Source organism: Dermacentor variabilis, chromosome 10 (assembly GCF_050947875.1).
Source record: "Dermacentor variabilis isolate Ectoservices chromosome 10, ASM5094787v1, whole genome shotgun sequence".
In the NCBI taxonomy this organism is placed as follows: domain Eukaryota; kingdom Metazoa; phylum Arthropoda; class Arachnida; order Ixodida; family Ixodidae; genus Dermacentor; species Dermacentor variabilis.
In genome coordinates, this window is record NC_134577.1 from 83,892,168 (window position 1) to 83,904,578 (window position 12,411).

The window sequence follows — 12,411 nt, forward strand, 5'->3', positions numbered from 1 at the left end:
ATTTACCAATAAACGTTTTGCAGCATGAATGGAGCACAGAGGATTAGCGAACACCCAGTTACATTTCCGACAGCTGATCGCACAGCAAAGAGGCAGTAGCAGTAATGGTTTCGTATTCGTGCGCTTTCGCTGAGGCATCGTGCGTATGTATGTATGTATGCATGTATGTATGTATGTATGTATGTATGTATGTATGTATGTATGTATGTATGTATGTATGTATGTATGTATGTATGTATGTATGTTATGAGCGTCCCCTTTGGAACGGGGCGGTGGGTTGCGCCACCAAGCTCTTGCTTTCATACTGCCTAATGTCTTGTCTTGTCTTGTCTTGTGCCTCAGACAGGGGCGCATACCCCCTATGGGGGATTGGCCAAGAAGCAGGCGGTTTTTCGTATGCTTAGAAGTAAAGCCAAGCTAGATTTAAATTGTGGAGCGTGAGACTAGAACTGTAATTTAGACGTGTGATGAAAATATTGTTAAGAATTTTGTTAAAATAAGTTAATGCAAATAAATGAAATAATAGAAAATATTGATAATTTTAGAAAGTCAGCAAGGTACTCTTTTTGTATCTCTAATAAAATTGTAAATTGCAAGAAAAGCATCCATCCCTGTGGCTGGATCCCAGTGAGGTCGCACCAAAAGAAAGAATGGTTGGTGAGGTTAGCGATAGCCCAAGTTTGGTGAATGAGTGTACTAATAGTTTTCTTTGTCTTATAAAGCGGCAGCAGGAGAGAAAATAATGTTCGATAGTTTCAGGTGCAGTGCAAAAGGAACATAGAGGGGACATAGCGAGACCAGACCTGTGTAAGTACATGTCAATTTTGTAAGAGAAACTTCCAATTGTCTTGAAGGACACCAATTATTATTCCATGGGAAGCCAAGATGGTGGAAATCAGACGACGGTGTTAGCATGGATGTTGCAGAGTTTTGAGATATAGCGAAATTGCTGTACCTAGCCGCGGTGACATAAGCTGATGTCGGCAGAACAGATATGATAGGGCCGTTGAGGGATGCTCGTGCGAGTGAATCGGCTATTTCATTCAAGTGTAACCCGTGATGTCTCAGTACCCACAGCAAACATACTTTCCGTAAGTACGGAAATGTCTTACCTAGGTTAAACAATAAAAAGAACCACTATGAACTGCCACACCCAAATTTCCTGATCTCCAAGTGCGAACTGTGCTTTTGTACGTCTCCGTTTTTTTGTCGTTTCCCTACTTTTCTTCCACCAGTCCTCCAATCGCCTCTTACTAATGCCTACTGCGGACATGTTGGCGCTAATACCTATTGCGGACATGGTGGCGCTTTCGGCGGTTCCCCGCCGGAAGCGCCACCTTGTTTCTTTAGCGCTAACAGCTCCGTGAAACGGGTCTATATAGTGTACCAAGGTTTCGCCGCAAAGAGGTGCGACATACCCTTTTTCGCGACCATCTGTGCCAGACAATATTATAATTCCTGCTCAAACTCCGTATATCAGGCTAGATTCTGTCACAATAAATCGTGCTATTTTCATTTCCATCAAAATCTAACGACACTCTCTGCGCGCTTGTCGGTCCCTCTAGTAGGAAAATTTAGCCTCAGACGACGGTGGCGGGCTCTCGAGTCTCCCGAAGGAAACGGTGTCAAGACCACACAAGAGGAGGGACTTCGTAACAATCGTTGTTTTAATTGGCGACATTTCAACATTATACGGCGTAACAATTAAGTGAGGGGGGGCCCCAGTTTTCTGCGGAGCCCATTGTTGTGTTCTCCCCCTGCGTGTATCATCTTTACAACCCTCCTCCCCCAACAGCCGGGGGCCTCGTCCCGAAGGTTGGCGAGGTCGTTCGTGTATGGCACGGCCGACGACTACTCTTGGTTGACGGTCTCTCCTCCTCCTCGTCCTCCGCTGCGGATGTTGGAAGGCGAGGAGACGCGCCGGCGCGCCTTGGCTCAAGGGTTCGAGGAGCCGACCTCGAACTCGCAGCTGCCTCCGGTGAACAGGGTCTTGGCGACACTGGGCTGCAGGAAGGTGCCTTCGCCGCAGAACACGAACCTGCGAATGGTGGGGGGGGGGGGGGGGACGCGCGCAACGACACGTGAATTAGGCGAGACCGTCTCAAACTTATGAAATGAAAGTGCGTGGTTTAGCATTCGGGAACTGGCACAGCCGTTTCTGAGGGACACCCCGCCGTGGTTCCTTAGTGCATGCTCTGCGCTGCTAAGCACGAGGTCGCGGGATCGAGTCCGCATTTCGTTCGGAGGCTCAACGAAAAAAAAAAGGCCGTAAAAAAAGCCCGTGTACCGTGCGTTGGGGGCACGTTAAAGAACTCCAGGTGGTCAAAGTTATTGCGAGTCCCCCAACTACGGTGTGCCTCATAATAAGATCGTAGTTATGGCACGTAAAACCCTAGCGTAGAATTTTTGAAATTTCTGAGGAACGTCGTGGCACAGGCCGGCACACTCGCTCGCGAATACGACCGACTCAAGCTCAGCTCTCACTCATTTCACGGGTGTGACATGGAGCATTAGTGAGTGACAAAGGGGATATGCATGGGCGCTAGTGCGAACGGGAGTGAGTGCAGCTTCAACGTGACTGTGAGCGAAAGTGCGTTACGGTGAGTTTGAGCAGACGTATAAGTATACGTCTATAAAGTATACGTATATATGTATAGCATAATTATACGTCTACAGTATGGGGCGAATGTGTGTGTGCGCGCGCGCGCGCGTGTAATAGCCGGCGAGTGGAAGTGGAAAGGGGCGCGAGTGGGAAACGTGAGCACCCACGATTTGCAAATGGACAGTGAGTATACATAGCCTACGAAAATATTGGCGAGTGAGTATCAACTTATGTTGTCGACCTGTGTGCCGTAGTAAAGGGGTGCAGATTAATTTTGATCACTTGGGATTCTTTAACAGTCAGTATTTAAGTACACTACCTCTCTCTCTCTCTCTACACACATATATATATATATATATATATCGGATCGAACCGGGATCGAACCCTCGACCTCGTCCTTAGCAGAGCAACTCACAGTCGCTACGCTAACGCGACGGGATGGCGAGACCGTTTTTTTTTACTGGCTCGACTGTCCGATGGCGACAAAGAGTGTCGCACTCCCCTGACAACGCTCGAGCCCTCTTGTAACAAATCTGAATATTTCCAAGTGTTGACAGCGTCGGCAAGCAGGAACAACATAAGGTTTTAACGCTGCGTGCTGAATGGAACGGACCATATATAAAGACCACCGTCCAACAGTCGGTAACCATTATCATTTTGGTTTGTAAATTGGTTGCATGTTTGTAAGCAATCGGGCATGGCGTGCAGGCAAGAAGAGTAGAATGCCTTGACACTTTGATTATTCGCTGTTCTCCACTTCTAACAACGATCTTAGCAAAGCAATTACGTTTGAAAACTTGGTCACGACCTTTATTTTTGGCCTGTCACGAAAATTCACGCCAGTAGAGTTGACATGCTACGCTCTCCATAGACAGCGCGATGGACTTCTCACGAGAAACAAAACTTGAATGTGTTTGAATATTTCTGGTTTCAATGGTTCCTGTAAGTATCGTAATGCTTTGCAGAAAAAAAAAAAAACATCCGAAGTGCGGAAGAACTACAACAATGCGAAGGCGTGTGTCAGCAATGCTATTATTACGTAATTTGTCGATTTATGCCGAATATAAACAGAGTGTTTCAGAAATATCCGTGTCTCGTATCACGCTGACGTTTCGGATCTCTACTCTCTCTGAAGTATGCCGCCTAATAGCACATCACCTACCATGACTGGCACAAAAAAAAAACAAAAGAAATGACCTTCGAGTATTGCGTGGCCATGTCTTTTGCCACCATTACGAGAGTGCATGAAGAAGTCTGAAGAACCGCAATGGTGGAAAAAAGAAATATGAGGTTTTACGTACCAAAACTACTTTCTGATTATGAGGCACGTCGTAGTGGGGGACACCGGAAATTTGGACCACCTGGGATTCATTAACGTGCACCTAAATTTAAGTACACGGGTGTTTTCGCATTTAACCCCCTTTGATATGCGGCTGCCGCGACCGGGATTCGATCCAGCGACCTCGTGCTTAGCAACCCAACACCATAGCCATTAATCAACCGCGGCGGGTCACAATGGTGGAAGAGCTTGAGTTGTTCGCAATTCAAGACAAACACTTACGATTAATTGTTAAAAACTTCAGCGGAGAAATTTTCCTTCTTTGTTCTTCCCAACCTTTTGTCGCTCAAATGCACGTAATTTGAAAATTTCACTTCATCGAAAGGATATATATCTATCGACCGATGAAAAGTTAATTTTTCTTTCGCCGATTGCAATAAGTCCCGCGTCCCTTTAACCGGTCCCAGGCTTACTTCTCTCCGGTGGCGAGGTTGCGAACTTGGACGTAGTCGACCCAGAGCCGGGGCGACTCGTAGCCCGGGGTGGCGGCGCCGGGTTGCTGCTGCTGATTGTAGACCTGGTTCTGGTCGGGGTAGAACACCTGGTCCGGCCTCCACTCCAGGTCCAGCCGGATGATGCGGCCCAGGTCTCCGGCGGTCACCAGGAACTCGGACTTCTTTCCCGAGCTGAAGTCGTCGTACTTCCTGCAAAAAAAAAAACGCCCCGAAAGTGGTTCCTCCTTATGCGGGATAACGATTCAACCGTGACACGCCTATAGCTGTGACTCGTTCACGACTCTCAGTGGCTTGCGATCAAGCAAGGTGTGAACGCACTCCCTGGCCGCGGAAAGAAAACTCTCGGAAATTGATTAAAACTTGGGGGAAGCAGTTACTGCCGCTATATGAGTGGCCAGAATTCCTTTTGTTCTTAACTGTACGTGTGATTTTTGTGTGTACATACTATCTGCTACAGGTAGGACTGGGAAATGCAACAGGCTGGTATGATAGATGTATCACGAAAAAAAAAAGAGTAATGCAAGAAGAGGACGTAGTGAAACCAAGAACAGGTGCTAAGGGCGCGGACTAATCCCCTTGAGTAGGGATTAGTCCGCGCCCATTAAGTTCATTATCATCGTAATCATCATGACTTATGGCATCATGTTTGCAGTTGTGGTGCTGTGGCGTGCACACGCGTGCGTGTATGTGTGTGCGCGTGCGTGTTTCTGTTAGTGATAACTCACACAAACCGCCACCTTAGTGGACGTTAGTGGGCTAGAAAAAAAATGGGTACGTGTGCATGACGACGCTATATGGAGTTGGAACTCGTAGAATAGCAAAGAAAGTTTAGGAGACGGTGAGTACAGCGCAATGAACCGCGGGACGGAAAATGTATGGGTGTGCCATTGAGGGACAAGAGACGGCGGTATTTATTACTGAACGGGTATAGCCGATATTCACGCTGCATGTGAAAAAGAAACGATTGGAGTTGGATGGGTGGTATAATGCCTACGTGGGATAGCCGGTGATGTATCAGAATAAAATAACGAGGTTTCAAGGGAAGAGAAGCGCTGTAGAGGACGGCAGAGGAACGAGATTGTGTGACGGGATTAGGAAATTCGCAGGCACAGTATAGAGTCTGCGGGAGCGAGTGAAGTGCAATTGGACATCGCTGGAAGACGCTGTCCTCCTGCAGTCGACATGAAATGATGGCGGCTATGACACGCTGCACGTAAGCTCGTCCCTGAGTTCGGCGATTTTTGGCGGCGTGTGTTGCGGGGAAGCAGTTCGCACCTGATGACGACGTTGGCGAGGGAAGCCTCAGGTCTGGATCCCTGCAGGTGAACGTACAGGTTGCCCCGGTTACCGTGCTGCTTGCGAGTCTCCTCGGTGCTGGACACGCCGATCTGCACGTGGTACTGGTTGCCTGCAGTAGAGAAAGGGAGTGAGGAGGAGCGCGGTGTTTTGTGTAAGTCCATTCACTAGTTGCACTCGATTATTTCTCTTTTTATTTCTCTCTCGTCTTCTGTTACTCTTATGTCGGACGCTGCTCATCAGTTTGAGAATTAGCTCATCAGCTCGAGAAAAGTAGCTATTCTAGACTCCTGGAACCTCTGAAGCTTAAATTACTGACGATAAGTTCGTCGAACGCTGCCACATCAACCCGTTACCAATTATGGGATATTAATATTAACAAATATACACATATTCCAACGTATAAAAAAATACCTGCACGTGGTGTACATATTTATTTTTCGTCTATTTATAAACTTAGTTGCCTGAATTTTGCAGACGATTTTATGCGCGCGTCTTTCTTCGCTGGATATCGAGTCCTCGAGTCTCCTAGTGTAGCCAGAAAGGTCGAATCGTGCCCGCAATCGATGACTTGCGCATCTGGGGTTTTGGAATGACTCCCGAAGCTCCGCGCATGTGGACAGATGGCGACAACGTTAACTTATCGGCCTACTTTTGCGGACAACGCTCGAGCGTATCGTTAGAACAATGGCCATATACATCCTCGCACAAAAAAGAAAAAGGCCGAGCGTCGCCTTGTTTCACCTACTACGCCTGTTTCACGTAGGCACCTACTGACAGGATTGTCATGAGTTGCAGAGAGTACAGCCACGCGGCTTTTGCACAAAGCTACCGGACTGCGAAAGATCGGGATTATGCAGTACGGGAGGACACGACACAAGAAGAATCAGACACACGCACTTGGCGCTGCCTTGACGCGAGAAGTCTGCACCTTTTATCTGGTCGGACTACTTGGCGACGCTGCGTCGTTATAGAGATAGCGAGGAGACATCGACACAGGAGGGTCGTCCCTTCTCGTATCGCGCATTCTCAGTGCCGTTTATATCCGTCCCCAATGTGTAAGCCTGCCACTGCCAAAGAGCGGGACGCCCAAGGAAAGTACTCACGGCAGTAGGGCGTGGTGGAGGACGTCGTGAGGAACATGCGCACGCTGCGGCTCTCGTCGGCGAAGCGTCGCCAGTCGACGGCCCGGTAGCCCATGGGCGCGCACTGCATGCCGTCGGCGCCGCAGCCGGACCCGCAGGCGCCCACCGTGAAGTTCTCGTAGCTGTCGCAGGCGAAACCGTAGAAGGGACAGTCGCTGTTCACCGACTCGGTGAAGTACTGCTGCGAGCGCTGGTCGTTGCAGGTCACGTAGCGCCTCACGCCTGCCGGTTTCAGGAAGTGGGCAAGGATGGTGTTTGGGGAGGGCAGGGAAAGCGGGTTGGTTTCAAGGGAAAAGAAGGGGGGGCAGTGCAATGGGGGGTAGCCGGAACACACGGTAGGACACACGGGTAGGCAACGTCAGTGCGTGGGAGGGTGTGGGGTTTTGTGGGCGTGGCATGGCGCGCAGTGGCCGAACGTGAAGTAGGGAAAGAAGGAAGCGAGGGAAGCAGGAAGAGAGGACACGGGGACGGGAAATGGGAGCGATGGGAGATGCGGACAGGTTGGGACATGAAAATAGGGAGGACAGTCAGGGGACAAGCAGGTTTGTTGTGAAGCGGTCAAACCATTGATTGGAAAGCCAATCAGCGGTGGACGGCAATGGGCACGCATAGTGAGTCGAAAATAATTATCATGGTGGTCAGGGTAAGAAGGTTCGCAAGTGGGAAATGAGTGCTCCGAGAGTCGGGGCACATTGTAAGAAAAAGAGGGGAGTGGAGGTTGGAAGCGAGGCGAAATCGACAGAGGGGACGCATTCAACAGAAGAGGCGGCAAACAAGCAAGCAAACAACAGAAACGCGGTTTGCGAAGGGGTCAGATTTTGAAGGTAATTTGGGAAGAGGGGCGGTGTGGGGAGGGAAGGCGGGGCTCAAGGATACACGAAAAATGGGGTAGACGAAGCGGGAAGGCGGTGATGTGGTTTGAAGACACGTGGCAGGTGGCACGAAAATTGCATGAGCGGCGATCCACGCATGCAGGAAATAAAACATGGCAGAGGGCGTGAGGGAGAGCGTACATAGTGATTCAGGGCAGTGCGATGCATGCGGCGTGCAACGAAGGATTAGGAGTAGGGAAAAAGGGAGACGTGGGAAGAGTAGGGAAGGTGAGAGAGAAATACAAGGGGTGCTGCAGAATGTATGGATTCGCTGTGCGCGTGTGGCAGTGTTAGGCACCAAATGAGCAAGAATGGATGAACCTCTCACGGTAGACGCGTCCATCCGTGGATTCACGTGGTAGAAACCGTCGTCAGGAAAACTTGCACCATGGGCGAACGAAACCATTGCGTGTAAACTGGTTATATTGCATGGTGTTACAACCGGGCTCTCATATAGAGGGTTGAATGATAGCTCCAGCCATGTGCTGAGAGTTACGCGACAAAAACGCAACAACGTGATAGGTCTACGCTGGAATGTGAGACATGCCCTGAACCTGGTTTCATACTACGCAAAGTAAAATTTTCAGATCTTGTCACTTTTTCTGGACGCCACGCAACTTGACCTACGGACGCCTGCCGGAAGGGGGGTGGTCTTGCTTATGACAAACATTTACAGTGAGCCCCAATCTCACAAACAGTTACTTAGAACTGCTTCTGTTAAAGGCGCAGGGCATTCTCCTTTAAGATTTCGGAGAAAGATATGGACTCTAACGCTAGAAAGGGTGCTTCTGCATCATGGGTGAGACCCTTATGTTTGTAGGGGTCGCTGTACATGAAAGAAATTCCAAGCGCCCCGCATTCCTGACATCACCGCCCTTCCACTGTTGACTCTGCATGACTAACTCGCGGCCACTCCAAATAACCACAGTCCGTCTTTTTTGACAGTGTAAAAAGAAACAGTAATTCGGGGAAGAAGAAAATTCTGGATGATGTGACAGAAACATTTAAAGTGGGTCACAATCCATGAGGTGAAAGAGCACTCCGTTTTCCCGCGTGGTTTCATATTCCCGTGGGGCTACGGAGGTCACGGAATTTTAAAAAGATTCATTCACCTCCCTCCTTGATGTATCAAACATCACACTTTGCGTCACATTTAGCTCAGAGTGCACCCCGTCCGTGCGTTCTATCAAGCACGAGTTATCAACTTTGATTGCCGGCAAACCGCTCTTTAAAAAAAAAGAATACAAACAAGAGAACCGTGGCTTCCGCGGGCAACCAAAGTCAACGTCTGCACATATGACCGGCACAGTGTGAATCGGTGAACCGTCGTTCCCTCCGTGACTAGCTTGCACAGACGTGAGGAGCGTGCATTCTGAGCGTGAGTGCGAGAGTGAGTACAGAGCGCATAGCCAGAAGCAGCAGCATGTGGCAGCCTACCGTAGACCCAACCGTCGTGCCTGAGGAACTCCTGACCTGGTTCTTGGCACTCCAGGGGCAGGCCGCCGTTAGGGTAGAAGTCCACGTGACCGTAATCCTGAACCGTCGGCCGGTCTGCGAATAAAGAAAGCAGCAGCAGCGTTTGAATTCGTGCTTACGAGGGGATAGGTTATTCGCATTGTGGGCGATGGATCAAAAATTGACGGCGCATTCATATCCTGCTTTTATCCTGCCAACTGTAACGGGGTCGGGACCTCGTCAAGCTGCTCAAGCTTTTAGTCCCGTTCTCCTCCTATCCAAAGGAAATAAAGTTGATTGATTGATTGATTGATTGATTGATTGATTGATTGATTGATTGATTGATTGATTGATTGATTGATTGATTGATTGATTGAAGCTTCGGAGAAGTTTGGCGACGTTAGCGCGATTAGCAATATTTTCTTATGACGGGCATAGTAACTGTTGATATTGTGTTTTGTATGTTGTGACCGTTATTATCATGATTACTGTACCACACGTGATTCACGACACCTTATGGGAACATCAGCAAATGCAAGTGGCAATCTCTCTGCCATGCCCACAATGCCGAATGATACCACGACACTGCACATCTTGCTGTAATCACTGCACCCAAGTTTAGACTACATAGCCGCCACTATCTCTATAGTATCCTGGCTGCAACTTCGTTGCTATGGCTACCCATCAAGCGGCTTCGCTCAACGTGGCGTACAATGCTTCAGAATTAATACTTTTTATCGAGGACGCACTCGTCGTGTACGCAAGTTCTCGAGTGGTTTGTGTAGCTTGGGAGAGGAGGAATGAGCATTAAACTCGCATTCTCATTTCGGCCGACCTTCAACCAGTCGTATACCTGGGTGATTGTCGAAAGGGTTCGACAAAAAAAAAATGAATGAACAAAATAAAGAAAAAATAAAACCAACGAGAGTCGTAGGTACGCAAGTGACAAGACTTCAGAAGTTCCTGGAATGAGTTGGAGCTTTTTTATGTGGATTTTGATTGTGACATAAGGCTTAACGCGTTTACACTGTCCCTGTTCCATCCGTGTCCATGAAGGACAAAAAAAAAAGAGAAAACGTTTTGTAGTGATTTAGGGGTAAATGCGAGTAAAAGTGCGCGAGCATTGGGTCACACCTCTTTGAAGTCCCGGATCCATCATTTAAACCATGCTCTTCGAGGAGCGAAGTGCAACCTACAGTGATCCGGAGTAGACCACCGTCAGTTGCAATATATATATATATATATATATATATATATATATATATATATATATATATATATATATATATATATATATATATATATATATATATATATTGTACTGAAGGCACTGGGCAGCGGGCATGGTGCTAGTGGATGAGAAGAAGACGACAAGGTGTGCTTGCTTCCCCGTTTCGAGATAGCACCGACCCGTTTTAAGCCTACCGCTGCAACCTAGAGCTAGTGCTGCTAGGCGAACACCCCCCGTTGCATTTGGTGGAGCTGCTGGGTTTCTCTTCAACATCCTGGAACTCCGCAGTCGGACGCTACTACCAGCTGTTACAATGGATGAACCGGGACCGTCCCAGGCTGCTGCTCCCGTGCCCCCGGCCATCGTCTGCTCTGGTGTTATCCGCCAGCGCGATCCGGCTATATTTAGCGGCACAGACGACCACGACGTGGAAGACTGGCTCGCCGAATATGACCGTGTAAGCGCCTATAATAAGTGGGACGACCGCGCCAAGCTCACAAATGTCATATTTTACTTGACTGACGTGGCCAACCTATGGTTCCGCAATCACGAAGCCGATTTTACCACCTGGTCGATTCACGCCGGTCGCCTTCCCCACGTCGCCGATCCATTTCCCCGATGGTTCGCCGACCGAGCCCAGCCCGAGAGGAAAACTAGCAGTCGCAGTTCCTGAGGCAAGAACTGCGTTTCCGTCGAACATTTCAAGGCCTCATTCTGCGCCGGCGAACGCAATTGAACTGTCCGTAGACGGCGTCACCGTGCACGCACTCATCGACACCGGAGCCGCCGTTTCTATTATTAGTGAGAAGCTCTGCCGCAATTTGAACAAAGTGACCATTCCCCTTACCTCTCTTTCTCTGCGTACGGCAACCTCGCATCGCGTTCAGCCTTCAGCGTCGTGCACAGCCCGGGTTGTCATTCAAAGCGTTATGCATGTTATCGAATTTGTCGTCCTGCCTCGTTCCTCGCACGACGTTATTCTTGGTTGGAATTTCCCATCTGTAAATCAAGCTCTTATCGACTGCGCTCGTTGCGAACTTACGTTATCAGTGCCGTGTTTTGACCGTGACGACCATTATTCTCCTAAAGTTGTTGCCGCCTCTGACATCGATATTGCACCTTTCTCCGCCGCTCTGGTTCCTGTGTTATGTAGCTCTGCTGCGAACTCATCTGTCCTTTTTACGCCGTCGACCACTTGTGCGCGCCGCCGGAACTTTCTTCTTCCGTTTGCTGTCGTCACTTTTTGCGAAGGTTCTGCTGCCCTTTACGTGTGCAATCCGTCCGCCTGCCCATCATCCCTACTCCGTGACGAGTGCCTGGGTACCGCTGAAGCTTTCGATAGCATTCTTCCGGCCACCATGTTTGGTGATACGGCATCACTTCCGATTTGTGCCGTAACTCCTCCCGCCGCGACCGATGCCCCTGTAGACGTCTTCGCTCGTGCCGTCGACGCAGAACTCACACCTGCGCAGCACACCGAAATCATCAAGCTCCTCCAGCGTTTTCGTGCCTCATTTGACATTGGCCAACCATCCTTGGGCCGGGCGTCCGCAGTCGTTCACCGTATCGACACCGGCCAACAAACACCATTGCGCCAGCGTCCGTATCGTGTGTCGGCCGCTGAACGCCGTGTCATCGACCAGCACGTTGACGACATGCTGGAGCGTGGCATCATCCAGCCCTCTAACAGTCTCTGGGCATCTCCGGTTGTCCTTGTTAAAAAAAAAGACGGCTCCATTCGGTTCTGCCTCGACTATCGCCGTCTTAACCGAATAACGCGCAAATATGTCTATCCTCTGCCACGCATCGACGCTGCCTTGGACAGTCTGCAGGGAGCGGAATTCTTTTCCTCGCTGGATCTACGCTCCGGGTATTGGCAAGTGCCAATGGCAGAGGCCGATCGCCAAAAGACAGCCTTTGTAACTCCTGATGGGCTATATGAATTCACCGTCATGCCGTGCGGCCTCTGCAACGCGCCTGCTACTTTCGAGCGATTGATGGATATCATTCTTCGAG

General features: G+C 49.4%; 1 protein-coding gene across 2 annotated transcripts in view; it reads right to left on the reverse strand.

The window, feature by feature from the left end:
- Window positions 1-1,649: 1,649 nt before the first annotated feature.
- The window catches only part of LOC142560751 (pancreatic triacylglycerol lipase-like), a 122,836-nt gene continuing 112,074 nt past the window's right edge, over window positions 1,650-12,411 (reverse strand). The window contains exons 6-10 of one of the 2 annotated variants that reach the window (XM_075673071.1): window positions 9,183-9,260; window positions 6,799-7,059; window positions 5,672-5,804; window positions 4,355-4,585; window positions 1,650-2,038 (exon numbers count right to left, since the gene is read on the reverse strand). In XM_075673071.1, the coding sequence (XP_075529186.1) occupies window positions 1,936-2,038; window positions 4,355-4,585; window positions 5,672-5,804; window positions 6,799-7,059; window positions 9,183-9,260 (806 nt within the window). In that variant the 3' untranslated portion in view covers window positions 1,650-1,935. Of the gene's footprint in view, window positions 2,039-4,354; window positions 4,586-5,671; window positions 5,805-6,798; window positions 7,060-9,146; window positions 9,261-12,411 lie in introns of both variants that reach the window. The other variant, XM_075673070.1, reaches the window with a different exon arrangement.